This window comes from Etheostoma spectabile, chromosome 7 (assembly GCF_008692095.1).
Source record: "Etheostoma spectabile isolate EspeVRDwgs_2016 chromosome 7, UIUC_Espe_1.0, whole genome shotgun sequence".
In the NCBI taxonomy this organism is placed as follows: domain Eukaryota; kingdom Metazoa; phylum Chordata; class Actinopteri; order Perciformes; family Percidae; genus Etheostoma; species Etheostoma spectabile.
The window spans coordinates 3,455,277-3,479,821 of NC_045739.1; the positions used below are offsets into that span (position 1 = coordinate 3,455,277).

The window sequence follows — 24,545 nt, forward strand, 5'->3', positions numbered from 1 at the left end:
ATTGCCATTTGTCTACTTGTCTGTTAGCGTGTTTTGAAGATTTTTTGCGATGAGATTGTTTTTGCTTTTGCACATAATTAATGACCATAATGTGATTTTTATTTTTTAATTAAAGGACACCAGTCCATCGGTTGTTGATAGGACTTTTTATTCTGATCTTTCCAGCATCCTCTCCTTACTGATTTTCTCTCAGTTCCAGTGAGTCAGTGTGTGTGTACCATAATACACACAGTATTGTTGAGTTAACATTACTCTCAGGCAATTACCCAGGCCATTTCATGCAGTCCCTCTCTCTCAGCCACCCTAGAAACACAGCAGTCACAATGGTATGCATGTGGAAATGCAGCACTCATCTCTTTCCCTTGGTTCTTATGTCTAAAACTCCCATGATTGTTGCCTTTGTTGTTCTCTGATGTGTGAGCAGAAGTATTGCCTCATAATTGTGACAGCCCATCTTCATAGGGCAATCCTAATGGGCCTACGATACAATGTAGAGCTGCAAAGATGAATCCATTCGTTGTCAACCATTAAATTACTCGCCAACTATTTTGATTATTGATAATTAATTGGTTTGTTATTTTCATAAAAAAAATTTAAATTCTCTGCTTCCAGTTCCTTAAATGTGAATATTTTCTAGTTTCTTCACTCCTCTGCGACAGTAAGCTGAAAATCGGTTTGAGTTGTGGACATAACACGACCTTTAAGGACGTCATCGTCGGCTTTGGGAAACACTGATCTACATTTTCAACCAATATCTGACATTTTATAGCTCGAACGGCTAATCGATTAATTAAGAAAAGAACCGACGGAGTAATCAACAATGAAAGTTATGGTTATGGTTAGTCTAGCCCCTAATGCAGTGCCAGTGGTGTTCTGACATCCAAGTGACCCATGTCTCTGTTAATTCCCCACCTGTCGGGGTGCCTCTGCCATCTCTGCTAGCACCCTGCGTCCCCTGGCACTCGGTGCCATCCCCGACACCTGTCATCATTAGTCCATGCATGTCTGCCAGTCCTCCACCCAGACCCAACCCCTCCCCACTCTGCCACGCCACCCCCCCCCCCCCCCCCCGGAACTCACTATGTGCTTCACCATTGTTGGTGCTTTTTAATGTGTCTTAATGTGGCGGGCTCTTCGCACTGATTGGTTTAACCTCACGATGACTCCGCTGAGTCACCTGTTCTTCCTCATTAACAAACATGGTTCAACCCATGTGCCTTCTCTTCTGATCTCCTTTCTATCTATGTGTCACTTTGTTTCCTGTGTATGTCCGTGTCCCGTGCTGCTTCTCACCAATACATCCGTCCCTAACAGAACAATGACAACGAGACGCCGCTGCACTGTGCCGCTCAGTATGGCCACACCCGGGTGGTGCGGCTGCTGCTGGAGGAGCTGACCGACCCCACCATGAGGAACAACAAGTTTGAGACTCCACTGGACCTGGCCGCGCTATATGGCCGCCTGGAAGTAGTCAAGCTGCTGCTCTGCGCCCACCCCAACCTGCTCAGCTGCAACACCAAGAAACACACGCCACTGCATCTGGCCTCTCGGAACGGACACCTGTCTGTGGTGGAGGTGCTGCTGGACGCTGGCATGGACATCAACTACGAGGTGAGTTTCTGTGTGTGTGTGTGTGTGTGTGTGTGTGTGTGTGTGTGGTGTGTGTGTGTGTGTGTGTGTGTGTGTGTGTGTGTGTGTGTGGTGTGTGTGGTTTTGTCTGTGTGTCTGTGTGTCTGTGTGTCTGTGTGTCTGTGTGTCTGTGTGTCTGTGTGTCTGTGTGTGTCTGAACTTGAGTATGCAAGTGTGTCTTGATGTGCTGTAGTGCCCAAAATCATGTCGGATGACTTAATCTGTTTCTTGCAGCACTTCCTCTCACTACTTCCTTACTAAAGCTATGAGATTAAAAGTAAAACTCTTAAGCTCTCAGTTTGCAAAGGAGCTGGTGTGGTATCAAAGCAGAGCTTGCCTTGCTCCCCCTGGTGGGCCCTGTGGCTCTGACTCTGTACCAAACTGTGCCATCCATCTGTCTAAAGAAGCTTTCCCCTTTCCCCCGTCCTCCTTTCCTCTGAATCAAGGATGGAGAGTCCTATCCGGTGTCCTTCAGGCCTTCCATCCTGCAGCTTTCAATTAACACGGGCCTCCGAGCCCGAAAATGATGTGCTTTGATTTCTCAACCACATAATTGTCAGTAGAGGAGTGGACTGGGCGATGGACATAAATCCGGAAGTTGCCGTACTAGAGCTGACAGAAGTCCAAATGTTGCTGTACATATATTTGTCTCACAAATAATTGCGCTTAAACATATGATTGTCTCTTTCAGTCAAATTTAAAAAAAATAGTCATCACTGCTTATTTACTAGCAGTTTTTTCTAACTGTTTTCCCCCGTTTCATTTTTGTTGCATGTATAGGGACAAGTGCCAACAACTAACAATTTAAATAATTACAAAGATTTGTAGTCCTGAGAGGAAAAAACGGTTTGTCAGGCAGATGTTGGGGCCGGGAAACACGAGCACGATCAGTTTCTCGGGCTTAAGGCAGCTACAGCCTAGGATGTTTGGAGTTGCTATGGCAACAAGTGACAGGTTTAGCTCCACAGTCCGACAAAAAATCACTTATAGAATTACACTTTGGCATATCTAAACAAAATCAACAATCAACAGTCATACCCTTTAAGACTTTAGCTTAATGTTGGCAAGTAATTGTGGTTAAACAAAGAAACAAATTGAAAACAAATTTAAAAGAAAATTGACAATTTTGTCATAACCGTTACTGGCCTATGCCTTGCACTGTTTATCTTGCTAAAATTTGGGTGCTGGCAGTAATGGAAAGAATTAAGCATGGGATTTTAATTTTCATACTAATCATATTCATGTCACACATTGCTGTTTGTCCTCTGTCTCGACACGCTCTTCATGATTCTGGTTTCTTTTTTCCGCTCAGACGGAGAAAGGCAGTGCTCTCCACGAAGCCGCCTTGTATGGGAAGACTGATGTGGTACAGAAACTTCTCAGTGCAGGTCAGTCTTCAGTGCCACATTAGCAACGTTTGAATCACGTGCTGCCCCTAATCAACACAGCTTCCATGAAGTCAATTTAAATGAGCAAAAAAACAAAACACAGATAACACTCAGCCGTTCTGTCGTTATTTGACAGGTATCGATGTGAACATCGTCGACACGAAGGGCAAGACAGCGCAGGACACTGTTAAGGACATGCCCTCCCAGAAAAGCCGAGAAATAGCTGCTTTCATCCAAGGTGAAGACCACGTTTGAAAACCAAGAACTGTGATGGAAGTATCCTCTTTATATATTTTTACATTCATGAAACATGGAAAAACCAAATCTCCTTTCTGTTGCAGCTCACGTGGCTGGAATACCCCACATCATAGACCTCCCCCCACCACCAGTCCCTCCGCCTCAGGAGAGTCCCAGCCCACGGAAAAAGGGTAAGATTTAGCTGATGTTAGAAAAGTCAGGCTGTTTGAACTGTTATTAGCAATGATTAAATCAGCAGTTTAAACAGGAAACACAGAACGTTACACGTCGCTTTTATCTTTTTTTTTTTTGAAGTTCTCATCTCAGAATAGATTGCAGTGTGACTGAAGTGTTGGAATTGCTCAAATGTTTGACTTCCTTCAACGACTGGCTTGTTAAAATTCGCTTTTGACTCATGTTTGTAACTATGGGTTTTCAGTTTTAATCTTTTAAATGTTTTTCATTGGTCTTTCAATTCATTTTTCCTTGCTTATTTTCTATTGGATCTAACTGTATTTTTACAAACGTTTCATGTGAAGCACTTTGTGACTTTGTCTGTCAAAGGAGCTATGTCAAATAGACGTATTATTATTCTTATTACTACTATATTTATATTATATTATTTTTACTCTGTGTTGTTTTGGTCTCAGATAAAGAGGAGTCAAGACCACAACTGCCCTTTTTGATTTTTTTATTAATGCAAGACTCTTAATGATAATCTTAATTTCTGTGGGTGCTTTTTTATGGGAATGTGGATCTTTCAAATGAATTTCAGGAGTACCTATGTTTAGCATTTTCCACATTTTATCGTGCCGTGCAGTGTTGGATTTGCACTGGTCTTGTCTCGGTCTCGACACACTCTGGTCTGGATGATGTCTTGGTCTTGGTTAAGGTGGTCTCGACGACAACACTACCGTTCAGCTAAGAACTGTGTTTGTCTTTGGGCTGTGTTATAGGTGACATGGAGAAGGTTAGTGAGCTGATCTCGGGGCTGGCCCCGAGGCCCGAGGAGGAGAGCCCCTACGAGGCTCTGTTTGAAGCCACCTCCTGTCACTCTCTGGACAGCCTCGCCAGCGGCAAGTCCTCTGACCGAGACTCTGGACGGCCGGACAGTGAAGCTGGCAAGGTCAGCCACTGGAACTCACCCTCACCCTCACACTCAAACATACACACATGCAGGCAAAAATGGTACGTTTCACAGGGTTTTATGGGATGAAATGCAGAGTGCAGAACTCCCACTAGAGGGTGATAGTGGTCTTCTATCCACATGACTAGGCTTCATGCCCCATCCAGCATTATATTTTCTGGGGTACACCGTGGATACACAATGCAATTCTTCACTTATTTCTCGCGACAATAGATTGAATAGAAACGTATTACTTCTTATATTCCTGATCATTTACAGAAAGATCGCCCGGTCCACTCTTCACATCCTGGTCCTGGTCATGAAGAAGAAGTGAGCTCCGAGGTGAGGAGCTAAGGTCATACAGCTAGGAGAAACGTGTTGCCATCTAACACCACAGATTCTCCTATGTGCTGTCTTTAGCGCGGTGCATGTGATAATCCCTTTTAAAAGTTAGCCGCCCTGAGAGGTTGGACATAAATTATTACAATGTCAAAGAGGCTGCTGGGAAATGATTACCTGCCATAGAAAAAGCCACTTTATTTTTAGCCACAAACCTTTCAATGACTGTTCTCTTCACGGCCGCTGCTCAAATCGAAGGATATATTCTTAATAAATATTCATCTGAGTGTGGCGTGAGACACAGGCAGCAGGGGCGTAAAAAGAAGAGGAGTGAAGTAGAAAAGTGGTGAAGTCAAAATGAGAGAACCTGTCTGACCTCAACAGTGGCTGACTATAGATGACGCTTTTTTGAAATAACATAAAGGAATTTTTTCATTACCAAAATAATTTCCGGCTTTGTGTTTTACTGGCCGAAAGAAAATTATTGAATCATAAAATATAACCCGATTTGGTGAAAGCTCAATAGCAAATCATTCCAAGTTGCCTGTGCGTTAATATTGTTCTTTCACCTTCCTTCCTTCTACTGTCTCCTTACCTCTGCTCCCTTTGTGTCTTTTTTCTGCAGGCCCTGTATACTAATAGCAGTATTGATGAGAGAGGCCAGCCAGTGGAGGAGGAGGATCACACATATGAGTTGTTGCTGACTGCACAGACCAAACACCCACCGCCCAGCCAGGAGTCCCAGTCCAATAAAGGTAATTATGTGTTTAAAGTATAATCCAGCGGGAGGAAAAAGTGTGCGTTTCCAGTAGGTTTCTTTAAATGAGATTTTTATGTTCCTTAGTAAACTACATATTCTCGCTTTACTGCTTTTACCTATCAGTGACGCCTCATTCCTGGCATACTTACAGCAGAGTTGGTGAAGAGCTGGGGACATTATTAAAAAAAACGTCTCAAAATTACACTAATGCCGTCCAAGCACAACAGAACCTGAACGCATTGCTATCCTCATTAGCAAGTGCGCCAACACCCACATGGTGTTGTGTGTGTGGGTGTGTGTGTGTGTGGTGTGTGTGTGTGTGTGTGTGTGTGGTGTGTGTGTGTGTGTGTGTGTGTGTGTGTGTGTGTGTGTGTGTGTGTGTGTGTGGTGTGTGTGTGTGTGTGTGTGTGTGGTGTGTGATGAATGGCGATGCATGTAATTGGATAAAATGGGATTAATCAGGAGGTCATTTTGATCCCTGGCTGTTAATGTAGATGTTTTAGAAACATCCCCTCGGGCCCTGCAGTCAGTCAGCCTCACTAGCGCCATTGGAAAACGTCACTGAGCTGAAGGGTTGGAGTTTAATCGCTGATGTCATTGTGCCTCCCCCCATGTGGATAAATGATGGTGTTGGAGAAAAGGGATTCTTGGCCGTTTTGCGTCCTCCACCCTCGAGTTGGACAGAAACGTTTAACGATTAGTTTTTCCATCTCTTTAAAAACTGCTTTACCACGTCTGCATTGTAGATTAATCTAAAATCTGTCGGACTCATAGCTCAATATGTCGCAGTGCATAATACATGATTTTATTATACATCACATTCACTTCCTCGTAGCATAATGTCTTTCCTGACAATCAAAAATGGCAATATATTATCTGTCTAAAGATATATTGAGTAATTGAACTCTGAACGGGCCATGATCATCTTTCATCTGCCCAGTCTCCTAACTCTCGTGTTTTCTGTTTTCTCAGATGAGAACACCGCCACCAGTGCCCTACCTCAGGTAACTCCGACATTCTTCTTTTTATCCTTCTCATATGTTTTGCGTCTTTAACCCCTACTTCAAACAGTATTTGGCAATACTTTTGTCTCATTCTTGATTGCCTGCCAGTTGCAAAACCCTTTTTTAAAAGTGCAAGTTGTAAAAAAGCCAAATGGATGGAGCACAGTATCCCAGCCCTTTTTTAATTTTAGCATATCTGGAGCGGGACCATCTGACCACAGCAGGTCATATAATAAAGTTGAAGGCCTCTTCACAGTCCGAGATTGAGTCATATGTCAGCAGAAGGCAGAAGTCGTCTTTAACTGGCCCTCATAACTGGGTGCCTATGCAAACCCAATTTGTGGTATTTAGTGTCCTATCATATCTTGTTTAAAGCCTTTTTAAATGTATCGTCCAGTTAGCAGTTTTTTATTATTGCTGGCCCACCTGCTGCCAACAGTATCTACTCACATGTTTTATTTCAAGTTCCGGATCAGATTAGCTGTGCTCCTCAGCTGCCTAATCATGATAAATGAGCAGCATGGTGTCCTCTCTGCTCTAATCTACAGCCTTATGAGGAAAGCTACATTATGGCGGAGTATTGGTGGCAGGCGACCCTGCATCTTTGTTTAATGTAAAGCTAGCTGAATAATTAGCCAGGGCTATTAATTGGGTAACTGCAGATGCTAATGCTAATACAATTGTGTTTGAGAGGTAAGATTCAATCGGCCGGTGTAAACAATATTTATTTATTTTTTGCCCCGCTTCAGCGTAAACCCACTGCCCCAAGCGACCTCAGAGCCCCAAGCAGGACGAAAGACACCCTGCACCCTCCTGGACGGGTGAGCCCACGGGCACCTGGAGGTGAGTTTGATGCCTCTCTTTGACAATTTTCTCCTAATATTAAATAAATGACTAAATCGATCCTAATAAGAGATGGCAACCGCTGGCAACTGCTGGCAATGCTGCGAGGGTGTGCAAAAAGGGCAGGACCACCCCTTGGAAAAACACGCCAAGCATTTTGAAAAAGGGGAAAACATTTTTTAGTTTTGGGGGGCTGGGCAGGCGTGGATTGCGCTGCCCGGGAATTGATTGGCATTCTGGGCCCGCAGCGGGTTTTAAATTTTCGGGGGCAGGCATTGCTTCCCGGCAATGGGGGAAAATCATTTCTTGCCAATATAAACAATCCTTTATCATGGTGCCTTCCTTTGCGATCCCCTCACGCTTAAAACGGGGTTGTCCCCCTTTTAGTCAAACGGAGGGGAGGTAAGCGCATGGGCCCGGGTTTTTTTTTTACATCCCCGATACTTTATTGGATAAATTTTTTTGTGGCATGCTTTCTAAAGGAAACCCGTGGAAAAAGCATGGTTTTGGATTTATTGATTATGCGTTTATATTGTTGGGGGTTGTTTTAAATTTTTTCTCTTTGGTTGTGGAAAAATTTTAAAATTTTTTGTTTTTTCTAGTGGAGCGCAAATTTGAAAAATGATGAGAGTGAGATTGTTAAAGCTTTAGTGCATAAGTTTTTTTAACAAACGTTGGTTACATTAATTTTTGCCAATGAGTTTTACAAGAATTAAATGTTTGCTCCAAAAACCCTCTCTGTAAATTTCTCAGTTTGGCTGTGTGAGAAAATCGAGTGAATGTAATTACCTCTTCCATCATGCTTTTTGTAATCCTCCGTGTCCTCCTTGGCTACTAACAACTGTGTGGAGGAGGGGGGGCGCAATCACTGATGGCTTGTATCATGTGGACACTGTTACTTAGAATTCCTCATGGGGGAGACAGAAACTTCGCACTATAACGTCAAAACTTAAAGGACACATTTTTTAGCATTGACTTTTGTGCATGTAGTCTTGGTATGGTGTCATTGCATCTTTTATGTTGAGATATACACTCACCGGCCACTTTATTAGGTACCCCATGCTAGTAACGGGTTGGACCCCCTTTTGCCTTCAGAACTGCCTCAATTCTTCGTGGCATAGATTCAACAAGGTGCTGGAAGCATTCCTCAGGGAGTTTGGTCCATATTGACATGATGGCATCACACAGTTGCCACAGATTTGTCGGCTGCACATCCATGATGCGAATCTCCCGTTCCACCACATCCCAAAGATGCTCTATTGGATTGAGATCTGGTGACTGTGGAGGCCATTTGAGTACAGCGAACTCATGTTCATGTCATGTTCAAGAAACCAGTCTGTGATGATTCCAGCTTTATGACATGGCGCATCATCCTGCTGAAAGTAGCCATCAGAAGTTGGGTACATTATGGTCATAAAGGGATGGACATGGTCAGCAACAATACTCAGGTAGGCTGTGGCGTTGCAACGATGCTCAATTGGTACCAAGGGGCCCAAAGAGTGCCAAAAAATATTCCCCACACCATGACACCACCACCACCAGCCTGAACCGTTGATACAAGGCAGGATGGATCCATGCTTTCATGTTGTAGACGCCAAATTCTGACCCTACATCCGACTATCGCAGCAGAATCGAGACTCATCAGACCAGGCAACGTTTTTCCAATCTTCTATTGTCCAATTTCGATGAGCTTGTGCAAATTGTAGTCTCAGTTTCCTGTTCTTAGCTGAAAGGAGTAGCACCCGATGTGGTCTTCTGCTGCTGTACCCATCTGCCTCAAAGTTGGACGTACTGTGCGTTCAGAGATGCTCTTCTGCCCACCTTGGTTGTAACGGGTGGTTATTTGAGTCACTGTTGCCTTTCTATCAGCTCGAACCAGTCTGGCCATTCTCCTCTGACCTCTGGCATCAACAAGGCATTTCCGCCCACAGAACTGCCGCTCACTGGATGTTTTTTCTTTTTCGGACCATTCTCTGTAAACCCTAGAGATGGTTGTGCGTGAAAATCCCAGTAGATTAGCAGTTTCTGAAATACTCAGACCAGCCCTTCTGGCACAACAATCATGCCACGTTCAAAGTCCCTCAAATCACCTTTCTTCCCCATACTGATGCTCGGTTTGAACTGCAGGAGATTCTCTTGACCATGTCTTCATGCCTAATGCACTGAGTTTGCCGCCATGTGATTGGCTGCTTAGAAATTAAGTGTTAACGAGCAGTTGGACAGGTGTACCTAATAAAGTGGCCGGTGAGTGTACATGTCAGTTTGGCAGTAATTGTTAAAAAAGCTGATGTTGTGGGGACTGAGAGAAATGTGAAACACTTCTTAAAGCACATTGGGCCTTTTATCCTTGCATATTGTCCTTATGGACTCTCAAGTTATACTCTCCTTTCCCCTTTTTAAAGCCACAAAAACCGGAAGATGGTGTGAATAGTACATTTTTGTGATTGTGCACGTCAGCAAGTTACATGCACAGTTCCCATTTTTGTGTTTTACATAAACCCGGGCAGCTTGCACTTGGTTTATACTGTGATTGAGGCAATCTGAGGTCTGATTTCCTCCCCACGCGTGGACAGTCAGGGACCAGACATCAGCACTCTGTGGCAGGTGGAGGAGATGTGTGCGGTCAGCGATACCAGGGTGTTTATCATCCGTCACAAACACATTGCTGCTCTCAGCAGAAACACAGTGTTTCCTAACAGGTTTCCACCTCTGTGTTTTGTTTTATAGGCTTCCCGAGGGATTTCTCACACGAGTGGCAATGCAATAGGATTCTCCACAGTTATAACAAACAGGGGTTTCCAAAGTACACAGTTAGGAAGTGCGATGGTGAAGAATCAAATCTAGCCTTATTAAATATCTCCCGCTCACTTAGTTTTACAGTCATGCATTATTTTCTTCACACTGGATGTGCAGCTTTTATAATTTTACAGTAGTTCCCTTTCATGCCAAGAAGAGCTGGGGATGGAAAGCACCTGTTTGGCAACAAAATCTCCCACAGCAACCTTCATATTTAACAAGATGTATCAGTTTAAGTACCATAGTTGTTAACGTGTTTGGGAGTAAAGCTGCAAAGATTAACCAATTTAGTTCTTAACTATTTTGATAATCGATGAATCATTTTTTATTATTAAAGAAATAAGAAATTCTCTGGTTCCAGCTTCTTAAATGTGAATATTTCTCTTGTTTTTCACGGCTCTATGACAGTAAGCTGAATATGTTTGAGTTGTGAGCAAAACAAGACATTGGCTTTGAAAAAACACAGGTTAACATTTTTCACAATTTTATGACATTTAGAGAGAAAATAATCAACAATGCAAATACTTCTTAGTTGCAGCTCTATTTGCGAGTGGATGTAATTATTAGTTTCACCCATGTGGTGAAGTTTTCATTTTACATGATGCTATATCCTATAATGTGTATGTCTGTGCTGTTGAACATGATAACAGGGACAATTATTCTTTATGGGTCGGCACGGCAAATAGAAACATTTGTTTACTTGCTTTACTGTAAATGTCCAAATATCAATACGCTGGCTTTTAGTTCCTTATTGGCTTTCTGCAGTACATGACGCAGAGGTAAAAATATCTTCGAATCTATAAAAAAACAAAAACAAAGAGTTTTTACAGGCAGAGCACGCATTGACTTTGGGCTACGTGGATAGAAGATTGGCTGCCAGCACCAACACTGCAGTGTCTGCAAAACAAACTTGACATCATCAGTAAGACATGGAGCCTTCATTGCCAAACAAAATGCAACACATCCCACCTCTGTTGTGACCTCACCCATCTATATGATCTGCAATAGCATCACAATGTGGCTGTGCACATGAAGAACTGTGTGAGCCAGGGGGTGCAGTGGTCTCTGCAAGGGTTAACAGCATGTGAGATTGTTGGAACCACATTGATGTGGTCATAGGGCGTTCCCACTCCTGAGCCGCCAAGGAGAGGGTGGGTGTCTGGCTGTGGTCCTGACATATGCGCGCAGTACACTCACTCACCCCGTAGAACACACACAAACACCCACGCACACTGGGTGTTTAGAAACCTGTCAAATGGGAGTTTTGGGCGTTGTTTGGCACACTTCCATGCGCTGCAAATGGTCCCTGAAACAACAACGGGGCAGTTCGGTGAAGTCCGAGTGAGTTTGCGTGTCAAGCAGTTGAGTGGGTGCGCTTCCTCCCCTCGTGTACTGCAGATATGACTCCTTTGCAGCCAGCTCTTTTGATGTTTTCAGTCTTTGAACAGCGGGTTGAGAGATAGCAGAGACGAGCAACAAATGGTTAACGTTTGCTGAAACTCTGCTGTGAAGGACAACCAAGTGTTGCAACAGGTTCCTACTTTTCCTGTGGTGGCACTGCCCCAGATCTGCTGTCACCAAACACCCTGACCCTGTCACCCTGGCAGAGATGGTCCACACACACACACACACACACACACACACACACACACACACACACACACACACACACACACACACACACACTCCTTTACCATGTGTCACAGGGCTAATTATCAGGAGTCTGGCTGCAGGAGGACATAGCGATTCAAATTTCCATTCCTGAGCTCCCAGTGGGGGCTAGAATTAGAAAACACAGAGGACTGCTGGTCACACAGCAGACAACAACCCGCATCACTACGGTGCAAAAGCAAGATGACTACACGGACTAGTTATTTTCTAAAGCCACTGTAGATGACAACAGCCACTGTCATCCCATGGCTGATTTGATTGTGGAAAAGAGGCTTAGGTGGCAGTAATTCCTCAGAGAGAGGGAGGAGGAATATCTAATTGTTTTTAATTGCTCTTGCCATTCAGTCTCATTAAGGAGCTGTTTTCGTTGGAGAAGGCAGTTGAGGCAAGTTTCTCTCCTCTTCGTATTTTTTCAGAGTCGTCTTGTTCATTTTCTATTTGCATAGTCTGGTAAGTCTGTTGTGTCCTGCTGTTGGTGGTGTAGTTATGTGAGTGTTTGCAAGCAAGTTTAGTCAGTAGCTTGGGGGGATTCTCAGTGTTGTGTCATTTTGGGGAAAACGGACCTAATGGACAAGAGGGCCTGTGAGGTGAGGCCAGTCACAGAGATGACTACTTCAATTCCCTGTGACATAATACAAGCAGTCAGGCACCAGCCGACCGTCGTCAGATGACTGCAAGCTGGGTGTGGAATTTTGTTATTTCTCCAGCCAACATACGCCTTCTCCTTACTCCATCTCTCCTCTCTCCCTCTTTTCTCTCTCCGTCACTCCTGGTAGGAAACAATTACAGATCTGTTTCTGGGCTTGTGTGGGTGGTTTTCTTATTAGCTCTAAGGATCTGCCCCTCAGTTAGAAGCCCTCTTTCCAGCCCTCACAAACTACTCTTTCTTCACTGACTCTTTTTCTCTTTCTCTAGATAACTCGCAGCTCAGCCAGGATCAGGGAGCAGGTGTCCCGGAGCAGTTCACTGGCCTGCTACACGGATCCTCCCCCGTCTTCGACAGCCGCGAGGAACCCTTCAGGCTCCCAGGTGTTGCGCCAGTCAGCCAGGGCCAGCTGGAATCAAGAAAAACTGCCAAAGTAAAAGAGGAAGTAGCAGCAGCAGCACCGCCACCTAGCCGCCCCAGTATGGCCGCCATCCTGACAGACTGTGATCCAAAAGCAATTTATGCAACTGTGAACAAGGAGCCCAGGGACTTGGGGGCAGGGGCAGTGTGTGCTGTTAGGATGCGCCCTCCTGGGGACCTGAAACTGGCACGCAGCCTCTCCAAGTCTGACTCCGACTTGCTCGTGTCGCCCCCTAGCGAGGAGGATGGGGGGTTGGGAAACCGAAGCGAGTCTGTTTCTAATTGTAGCACTGGCAAGAAGAGGCTTGAGAAATCTCCCTCTTTCACCTCAGAATGGGACGAGGTAAGTTTGTTCTTTCTCTTTGTGGGACATAAAGTACTTTTTTTTTAAATTGTGTGTACCTTTTGATGCTGTAGGCTTTGCTTATGCTGCACAAAACAGTACTGTAGAGGTCAATATTGACTAATGGAAACGGTTTTTGAAGGTGTTTTAATGTTTCTTCAATAATTTAACACAAGATGTTTTACCAGCATATAGAAAACTTGTTCTTTATTTAGTTGATTTAGGAAAAATATAATCAAGCTGAGTTAGGTGAGTGTTGTTTCTAAGAATGGCACGAGAAGCCATTGGAAGCAAACCATTAATATTGTGCGGAGTGCATGCATCATGATGGCCTGGTACAATAATACACCAATTCATTGGCACATTGATACCCAAGTACAAATGTTAAGTCTCTTATTTCAACAGTAGATTCAAAGCATGACTCCAAATATATGCAGGTTTTATGAACATATTACCTCTTGTGCACAAGCCCCATTTGTTGGGCTTAAGTCAGCCTGTGGATGCACTGCAGCCACAACTAGACACATTTGTCCACAGCTACAGAACCGAATGTTGAATGACAACCTCAGTACCAACCGTAAACAGCTCTGTTGACTGTAGGGAACTACTGTAAACTCAAAGCTCATCTGTTGTCTTTAGGGGGACGCTGTGCAATTTCAGCTCTACCTTGTTTTGAACACAAACCTCCAGCAAACACTACAACTGATGGAGAAAGTGTCCCTACATGTAAATTGTGAAGCCCTTTTATTTATATATATATATAATATAATATACATTAAATTGTGAACCTATATATTTATATATATATATATATATATATATATATATATAACACACACACACATACACACACACACTAAGTACAGTTAATTTCTCATGGAATTAATATTTGCTTATGTTATAAAACGTATTGAAAATTCAGCTTGGCCTTACATTGGTCTATCTTTATTTTCTCTATCCTGTAATGTGTTTATCACGGTGGATATACATAACTAAATATACCCCTCCATTCAGTACTTTAATGCTTTGTCTAGGACGTAGAGATAGAGCTGAGTTGAGCCTCAGAGGGAAGAGATTAGAGGAGACAAGACGGTGGGGATAAATTGGCTGAGGAGCTGAGAGAGTAAGACAAGAGACGGAGATTTGGAAATTGAGATTCAGTGAGAGCTTACACGCTGCAGATCGGTTTCCCTGCAGCTCGCGTCTCCTTCTCTTGCAGAGGCTTTGGAAAGCAACCAGAGTCTCTGTAGAGACAACCCCTCCTACAGACAAAGACAACAAACACAACACACTGCCGAACAAGGATCAGATTATTCCAAGACTAATAAATTCTCTCTAAAAACCCTATTAGTTTGCTGGACTACTTGCTTGAGATATACAAGAAGCATCACTTGCATCAGCACTTTTTAAAGATTATATTAATATTGTTGTAATGTGTTTAAAGAATATATGACACTAAATGAGCAGAAAGACATACAGTCATACTGTACATGGTTTCCTCTCCATGCTCCTACACCATTTTCTTACAATTGTTAATGGGAGTAATGATATCCTCCAAGTTTCTCAATTAAGTATTGTCAATAAGCTATCCTCTCAGAAGTCTATATCGATGACCAGATGTCCCACACCTTCCGCTTTGTTTTGACATTCTAAACTCCGTTTTATAAGAACTGTCACACCCCGATGTGAGTCGAGTGCAGATTTGAGTCACACATGCGTCACTTTGCGCCGAGCAAAGATATGAGTTGCGCACGCTTCACTTCGCGACACGTAGCATAGAAAATACTTACAGGAGACTTACAGTATGTAATGTCAGTACATAAAAATGGACCCACTTAACAAAGTTTGTTCACTGCTGGCTACAAGCTAGCAATCAAACACAACAAAGGTTGTCAGTTGAATGGCGTTTTGAGCTAACATTAGCAATTAAACAAGTAGATAGCTAAAACGTTTGTGAAATGACTGCTTGCTTAGCTACAAGCTAGCCATCAAACACAAAAAAGGCTGTCCGATGAATGGCGTTTTGAGCTAACATTAGCAATTAAACAAGTAGATAGCTAAAACATTTGTGAAATGACTGCTTGCTTAGCTACAAGCTAGACATCAAACACAACAAAGGCTGTCACTTGAATGGTGTTTTAAGCTAATGTTAGCAATCAAACAATCAAAGATAGCTAACACGTTTTTGAAATGATTCCCATCTTCTGTTTTTATGGATGGATTTCACAAATTTCCGTATGACACGTTATGCCGTGAACCGTTTAAATCGGAGTATGCGCAACTCAAATCTGCACTCAACTTACATTGGGGAGTGACAAGGACTATGGTTAACTGCTCCTCAGATCTCTGCAGGGTAAATCCAGACAGCTAGACTATCTGTCCAATCTGAGTTTCCTGTTGCACGACTAAACGTACACGTTCCACCCAAACAAGTTCCTACCTGAGGCTATTTTTCAGAGGCACCGCCGGGCGCATAGCGCCGCCCAAGACTATTGTGATTGGTTTATTAAAAAAAAGCCAATAAACCAGAGCATGTTTTTCTCCCATCCTGAACTAGCCAGACCCTCCTCCACAGCGCTGGGGAAGAAGGTCTGGCAATGCAAAACTAGGCTGTCAGTAATGTTACCTCTCATTGTCTGTATTCTGCTCTGTTTCTGCTGTCGTGCACATGCATCTCTTTTACAACTCCCCCTACACTGCTGCACCACAGTCAACAAGAGATGTCTTACACGTTGCATTCATGATGCCAGACCATCATGGGCTCACATAGCACTGCTAATGCTTTCTCTCCGCTGTGTGGAGATCGTGTTGCTGCCCAGTGTTCCTTTACACGACCCTATCAGAACAGCCCCAGCGAGCCGAGATAATGGCGGCTCTCAGGTCGATATCTTCTCGGCTTGGGGAAGTTTTTTTGGTTGCAGGTGGTCGGAGTTGTCCACTTCTTTGATCGCCTCAATAACCTCTTCAGTATTGAAGTGCGCAGATTTGTGGATGTTGTGAGGAAATTGAATGGAATACAAAATATGCCACAAAGTTTTGATAGGTTGGTGCCAAGCAACACTGATACAGTTAGTAGGTGTTGGTGGGCTGAGATTTTCTGGCTTCTCAGACTCTTTTTTTTGTATTTTGTGTATCTGTGCTTGGGACTACACAACACACAACAAAACCTGAATTATGTATTACTGTTGCAGCATTTTGCATCGCTGTATAATTTTTATGGACTCCTCACTAGACATTATTGTTGGATCCCTTTTTTTAATGAGCTCATTAGCTCATTTGTACTGTGCAAGTGCAACTTTATTATTTATTTCAGTTAACGTGCAGCCATAAAATTGTGCCAGATGCTGTGTTTATGTCGCCCCAGCTCTGCACCCACTGCGCTCAAGGTGATAACTGTCATGCTAGCCCACAGCTAGGAGCTTGTAGTTAAGAGAATGTCTTTGAGGGGTATTTATTTATGGCGGCGAACTGACGTGATGTTTGTTCTGACTGGAAATAGTCCCGTCAACACTCGGACGGAGAGGGGCCAGTACACAAGGCCTCTTACAGACGCTTGTTAAAGTTCAAAACACTTTTCTAGCCTGAAGGTAAAGTACACCTTAGCAGCATGAGTCATTCATTCTTGTTCCCGGTCAGTGTAACCTTGTCTTTGGGTGAGCACCATAAGGAAGGTTTCTTGCCTTGATCTACTTCAGCATTGCCAGACGTTCACAAACTTCAACGTCATTTTAGTTTATTGTTTTGTCAAAGCCTGCCAAGGAAACACTCAGTGATAATTGAAGGTAGTATTTGACTAAAGGTTCCAACAAAAGCTGACCTTCAGACCTTCTCTGTATGCAGTCAGTAAACTCTATAGTTAAGAATGCCTCCATAATAGTGTTCAATACCAATCAATACCATAGTTTGACTTGTGTGCTTATTTTTTGGGATATTGGATTGGGTATTGGAATTGGACAGGCTGATGGAGCAGCTGATTGCAGATGCATTGGTACCTGTATATAAGATATAAATGAAGAAAATTAAGTACAGAAATGCCAAAAATATGATTTAAAAAATGATCTCCATTCTATTGGTTGTCCACCAGAGAGTAGTAGCAAGTTCATTTTTTATCTGTGAAATGCCCTGTTAAGAAAAAAACAATTTAAGGAAACCTTATCAAAAATGTGTATTGGGTTGTGTAAAGCTGGCTGTTTCATTATGACAGTATCATATCCACCTTATAAATAGTCCTGTATGGGTTGGATTAGTAGTAATATACTGTTTCAACTGCTCTGTATTATGTTTGTATATAGCACTTAGGGCTGCAACTAAGTATTATGTGGACAAATATACTTATATAGGCTTATATAATTTTTTATTTCTCTATTAATCTTTAATTTTGTCATTAATTATGCAGTCAACAGATTAACAGTCACAGAGTATAACCCAGCTGATTTTGGATTTTTGTGGCGATACGGATATTAGGGATTTTAAGATATCTTTTAACAACACATAAACACAAAACATAAATAATCATTCTTGATACAGATCCATTAGATGTCTTTAAATTTATTTATTTATTTAAAGAAGTGTGACCTAGATGCTCTCCTCTGGACAAACTGTGGAACGGCGACACTGTTTTTTTTTTACACTAAATTAACTTTGTTTGTCAATTTTTAGTTTGTCTTGGTCGTTGTATATATTAGAGTGTGAGTGTGGTGGAGTGTGAGTGGTGATGTGGTGTGGTGTGTGTGTGTGTGTGTGTGTGTGTGTGTGTGTGTGTGTGTGTGTAATAGATATCTGCATTAAGCTCATTCTGGCCTGGTTGATTTATCACCTATCACAAATGGCACACATTCTAATCAAAGTGTAGACCTAAAGTGTGGTATTTTTAATAGCATTCATTACCTATTAATAATTAAAATGGATATTTTAAGATTCCACAGTTAACTTGTAATGCTGTAGAGGAAAGTATTGACACTGCTCCTGAGACATCGTTGTTATTCTGTGGTCCAGTTGAGTAATGTCAATGAAAGGGGACATTTTCTGAATCCTTTTAAATTCCTTATTCAAACTTTCTGGTCACAGGCAGATCACTGTCCAGTCTAATTACCCAGTGTAACGAACGGCTCACCTCCTCAGACTGTCTGAGGGATGTGGTCTCAGGGAGCATGACAGGATTAAGGCAGCCATGACATCACTTTGTTATTGGAGATTGCTGCTCTTCCCCTGATTCCCCTTTGGCAGCCAGCAAAAGAGTCATGTATCTCCTCTGTTGTCTTCTCCCGGTGCTTTTGTACAGATGAACTGAATAAACCGAGCCTGAGAATTTATCTGGCTGTAATAGGAAAAGGCTGTAGAGGAGGAAGAAACCCTGGAGCTATCGCTGTCCTCTTGCACAACTCACACTCCCATGTGGCAGGAGAACAGGTTGTAATATTGGCTTCTACACGAAGAAGAGATCTTATCAGTGAGAAGGAGATGCACTTCGGGCAATGGCCTCATTTGATGTGTGCTCCATACTAGTGTGTGTTACTTAGTGAACTGGCCAGTTCATACTTAATTATTCATTCATTCATACCATCGATTTTATTTACTTTCCACTCTGTAGACCACACAATAAAATTGTTTGAGATAATACTAACAATGCAGTTGACGTTGAAAATGTATGATTTTTCTCTGGTGGTCAGCCCCCCCAGAGCCCCCTCCGAGCCTGCCAACCTTGAATCCTGCCTCTGATGGATCTTGTATACAGCATGTCCCTGACAGGCCATGTATTGACCATATTTGTGTGTGAAGCAGCCTGTCAGTTGGACCAATAGACACATTCATGCAATGCAGCTAGAATGAATTCATAATGTACAAACCCTGAGCTGCACTGTGCAAAATGTAAGCCTCAATGTCTCAAAAAGGATGTTGTGATGTTGCATTGTTAACTCCCTGATACGATATCAACACAATACTTATATCACAATGCGATATTATTGCGATTTTAAACTTATTGCAATGTTCTGCGAGACATTGCAATGTATTACCTTTTTCCAAATTCATATTTTGATGTCCCAAAAGGTCAACATCTGCTTCATCTAAAAAGATACATTTCTCTTTGTTCATCTCACTGCTGCAAAATGGAATTGTAGAGAAGACAAACTGAGCAACACAAATATAATACAAGATCAATATTTGGCCTTTGTGTATGATGCGATATTGCCATGGAAACTGTTGCAATATTATGCTGTATCGATATTTCCCCCCACCCCTAGTAACCTTTTGTAATGGCAATCATTGCATATTTCCCAAAAGAGATTCGGTATTTTTGATTCCGTTTCTAGTAATGAGATGTTTTTTAGAAGCCTTGGTTGGCAGTCTGTTATTATTACTTTAAAAAAGGCACTTTCTTTAGTCCAATTTCGTAGCCTTAGTTAATGTAAATGAACTCGGAGGCCTGGTTCTTCTCACTTGAATGGTGATTTAGATGCCTGGGAGCTCTGTGCTGAAAGCAAAAGGCAGGGGCTGGGAATCTGTCTTCTCCTTTTCCTTTCAGGGAATAAGCCTGCATTAGCTTGAAATGGAAATATTCACAGTGCCGATGTAAAGTGCATGGCAAAGGAGAAGGAGTGTGTGGGTAAAGCAGTTAAAGTTTGATTGGGCGTAACCTAGCCTGCACTCTCTTTAATGATGTTGGGAGTGTCCTCTCAAAATGTATAAACTCCGTTCTTTATTTTCTCTCTCTCTAGCTTTCTTTCTTTCTTTCTTTCTTTCTTTCTTTCTCTTTTCTCTCCTTGGCCCATATTGCTGCAACTACAATGTTTTTCTTTTCTTTGAGATGGCAGCCATCTTGCCAGTCACAACTGACTGCTCTGGAATACTCTGCCGAGCTGTGTGATAGTATTTGGGTGAGGGGGTCCCGGGACAAACTCACCCCCTAAAGCATACACACACCCCTTTAAAAAAAAACAAAAAACAACAACATATTTTTTAGTTTTTAATCTGGTTTGCTAAATAGTCCCGTTCTCACACCCTCTTTACTTTTCTTTCTTTTTCTTCCCATGAGCTACCCCCCCCCTGTATACTGGCTCTGGTTCCAAGACAAGGGGATTTGACTTGCATGAGGTCTTGGCCTATGCGTCTCTCCATTTAAGGAGCCCTGTGTGTGTGTTTTGAGTGTGTGTGTGTGCGTGTGCGTGCTGGTGCGTAAGCCGCATGCTAATGCGGGCTGGTCTTGGTCCTTGGGATCAAACTGAAGATGACAATCCAGGGGGCACATTATGTGGGCCAGCAAACTGAGCTCCACAGATGGGAGGAGAGAAAGGGAGACAGAGATCTGTAGACAGAGACAGAAGGAGAGGGCCGCCATCCACAGCCTCATCCCCCTCTAAACTTCATTTTCAATCTGCACTGCACAGATCCAGTAGCTACTATGAAACCAGCTTTTGTAAGTATTGATTCCCTTACAGGCAGCAGCACCACGCTCATTAATCTTGTCTACCTATCATGAATGAATTGAATGGGAAAACAATTGATGCTTTTTAGCATTTATTTGGATAATATATTTCTTGTGAAGCCTATTCGATTGGTATGCACTGATTGTTAAATACAGCACAATAGACTGGGAAAAGCCCAAGTCTCTCCCGCACGCTGTTCTTGTACTTTTAAGTGTATTCTTTAAAAAGTTAATCCTCTGTGGCATTTTCAAATCTACGAGGGCAATTCATGCAACATAGCTTCGTTCTTGTTTTTGCCTTCCTGTATTGCCATGTTCAAGAACTCATTGTGGATTTGGCAGAATAAAGTCTTGTGTATTTGACCTGCTGAGGTGTGTGTGTGTGTGTGGTGTGTGTGTGTGTGTGTGTGTGGTGTGTGTGTGTGTGGTGGTGTGTGTGTGTGTGTGTGTGTGTGTGTGTGTGTGGTGTGTGTGTGTGTGTGTGTGTGTGTGTGTGTGTGTGTGTGTGTGTGTGTGTGTGTGTGTGGTGTGTGTGTGTGTGTGTGTGTGTGTGTGTGTGTGTGTGTGTGTGTGTGTGTGTGTCAGTCATGGCCCGGTGCAACCAGCAGGGTTGCAAATCTTTTCTCTAATCCCCACCAGGAGGAACACAGGAGAGCCACAGGGGCTGAGACATGCAGCCAATACTTGGCGTAGTACAATACAGTGTGATACATAGTGTTCCTCTAGGCGAGTCATTGGAGAAAAGGGGCGCCCTTTCTGTTCTAACTTATACAAAGGATTCACTTTATTGAAAGATGTTTCTACATCCTTTTGGGATGTGTTTGCAAAGTTGTTGAAGTTGTGTCGTGGGGACATTTTGCCTTAAAACACGAGCATGACATTGGGCTATCTTAGGAGAATGTTGACGGGACTGCTGACAGCGCTTTGTCCCAATATGGCATTGAGGTATTGGCACCAGCTTTAGATGGGGCCGTGCTTGTGGGACTTGATGCCATTCACTCGTCCATAGTTTTTATCCAACCCTTGTCTTGGTGCCAGCTTGACAATTTGAGACCGGTGGTCTGGGCACACTCTCCGCAGCAGCCTTTTGTTTCACCCTGGACAAGCTCTGCCAGGCGTCCTAAGCTGAGCTTCAGTTGCATTTTGTTTGAGAGTCTCAAGGCTGATAATGAGAGAGCAGCACTTTGTTTTCATATCACAGCAACCCAAACTATTCCGCTCAGTCACCCCAGAGCAGCAGTCCTGCTGTGAGAGGCTTGATAAATGGCTTCGCGTGTCTGTACTCTCCTGACTGTCTCCCAACACTGCTAGCTCTTCAGCTGTCAACCTCCACCTCGCCGCTGACTTTTGACCCACCTCATTGTATCTCGCCGCTCACAGCCAGTCCCTCTCACAATGGACGCCTCTCCATTTCAGGTTTCTGTATTGATTCGATCCTGCAGCACAAAAGCGCATTCCACCCCCTCTGCTTTATTAATTCTCATGGCATTGGGCTCCTTAGTCCCCGACCATGAAATCCAGGGGTGTTTTTCTTGTTGTGGATGGGTTTTACCTTGAGGAAATCACTGGGCTGTGCTCCTTTTTATAAGGATATATTTACCCAGCTCCAACACTATATCACACCTGCCTTTCACGGCAGCTGCTTCTATGTCTCATTGGTGCAACTAGTATTCCCTGTTCCATTATAGGGGGCAAGTGAAGCAGATACACCAGGATCGGATGCAGCGGTGTGTGTGTTTTTGTTCTTGCATCAATACTTGAATTGTGTTTTTAAATTAAAAAAAAAAACAAATTGGTATGCTGCCCTTACCTGAGGTGGGAGTGTGTTTTAAAATGCAACCAGTCAACCCTTATTTTTTAAACCCTGCAGCTAGAGGCATTCAGAAAAGGAACCCTGAGGTCGTTGCAGATGCTACAAAGAGGGGGACAGAATATTACAACCTCTGCTTCAGTTTTTTAAAAGTACAAAAGCATTTCTTCACCCCAGCAAGTTAAAGAAATAAACTTGGCAGTTGAATTGCATGTCAGAGCCCCCCCCCCACCCCCCTCCCACGCTGCTCGTTGCTGAGAAGTTGCCACTGACAGGAGCTTTATCCTCCCTTCAGTACAGACCTCAGCCACTTTATGAGACGAGAGCACTGCACCCCCTTCCTCATTAACTGTGTGTGTGTGTGTGTGTGTGTGTGTGTGTGTGGTGTGTGTGTGTGTGTGTGTGTGTGTGTGTGTGGTGTGTGTGTGTGTGTGTGTGGTGTGTGTGTGTGTGTGTGTGTGTGTGTGTGTGTGTGGTGTGTGTGTGTGTGTGTGTGTGTGTGTGATACATATTAGACCCCTGATTAATACCAGTGTTGGTCAGCAGCTTTCTAATTGGCTTTGTACTGCTGAGGCCTAATAATTTAGGTTATTATGGGAGCAACATAAACGTGCTGCACCTGCTTAGCACCATTACATTACATTTAGAGTCCGACCGATATATCGATATAAATGATTCTGATAAATGAATATTTAAAAAACAAAATAGAAATGGACAGTCAACCATGTTATGAGTGTTGGCGTTGCATAGTTTGTCCACCAGACGGCACTCTATGACGGAACTGTAACACTGATCATTTTATTTTTTTATTATTGTGTTTTTGTTCAAAGGACTTTGAGTTTCATATCTTAAGTTTGTATTTTTATACATTTTAGTTATCAGAACTTTAATATATGTTGATGTTCCTCTGTTGTGACAGTAAAACAAATTATTATATTATTTTAGTGAGAACTCAAAAATGACTACAAAGAACTAATGTTAGGGAAATCTGTTTATGTTTTGTAACGCGTTCCTGTCAGGCCACACGCCTCTGGAGCAGCTAGGGGTTAAGTGTCTTGCTCAGGGACACATTGGTTGATGTATCGCAATGGGAATTGAACCCAGGTCCCCCACACCAAAGGCATGTGTCACATCCACTGCGCCATCACCACCCAGCACCGACCGGCAGACAGACACAGTTAGCGGCTAGCTGATTAACATAGTCGAGCATTTAGCAGTTAAAGGGCCAGGCATTTCCCTCAGGAGTTGAAGACCAAAAACAGAGCTAAAAGGAGGATGAATATTGGCTTTACATTCATCAGGCGGACACAAAGTTGACTCCAAATGACTGATGTTGCTCCGTAACTGCATACGCAACAAGAACTGTCGTCCCACTGTGTATTCTATATCTTCCTGGTTTCACAACGGTGAAAGTATCAAACTCTGACTATGGAAAAACCCAGGGAATTACATCATACAAGAAGATCTCATGTGCTTATTTTACATGTGCTTATCTGCTTCTGCTATATAAACATGCTAACATTCATGCTAATACTCCTCAAAGGTTTGGGGGTGGAGAGTATTTTGTTTGGTTAAGCCCGATAAAAGCGCTGACGCATCTAGAGAGACACTCTTCCAAACAGTGGCCCCCTATATTAGCTGACTCATCTGGGTCTTTGCTCAGGTAGGAGAGGTGCTGCCAATTCACCATCAACATTCCTGTTTAATGACTGATGGAGGGAGCATGTTGTGCTGATAAATGAAGGGTATTTGTCAAGCTTGTGTGACTAATCTACCATCTGGTCAATATGCTGTATTCTTATCAACAGTATGGAGAAGTAGAATAATATGATCCACTCACTGCCCTTGGTCTCTCCCTCCTTTCCGTAGAAAAAAGGTGTTTTTGCTCGGAGGTGATGAAGATTAACGTTACATATGAAAATAACCGAGAAGGTAGTGCAAAAGAGTGATGTACTCATATGTGATCTTCAGGTTCCACAAGGGCTGATGGATTCTTCCACTGATTCTTCAATGATTTAATCATTACAACGCTCAGTTTAATGTTTTCTGTACCAACTGCGGACCAGATCTTTGTATAAAAGGGGATGATTAAAATCTCCTTGCCAGAGAA

The 24,545-nt window shown here is 43.0% G+C and overlaps 1 protein-coding gene across 1 annotated transcript in view; it reads left to right on the forward strand.

Moving 5' to 3' along the window:
- Nucleotides 1–24,545, forward strand: part of anks1aa (ankyrin repeat and sterile alpha motif domain containing 1Aa) — a 78,063-nt gene that overhangs the window by 27,490 nt on the left and 26,028 nt on the right. Inside the window, 10 exon segments of the mRNA XM_032522113.1 lie at nucleotides 1,315–1,611; nucleotides 2,942–3,017; nucleotides 3,154–3,255; nucleotides 3,359–3,445; nucleotides 4,211–4,380; nucleotides 4,660–4,722; nucleotides 5,345–5,474; nucleotides 6,452–6,483; nucleotides 7,233–7,326; nucleotides 12,709–13,202. Of these exon segments, the coding sequence (XP_032378004.1) occupies nucleotides 1,315–1,611; nucleotides 2,942–3,017; nucleotides 3,154–3,255; nucleotides 3,359–3,445; nucleotides 4,211–4,380; nucleotides 4,660–4,722; nucleotides 5,345–5,474; nucleotides 6,452–6,483; nucleotides 7,233–7,326; nucleotides 12,709–13,202 (1,545 nt within the window).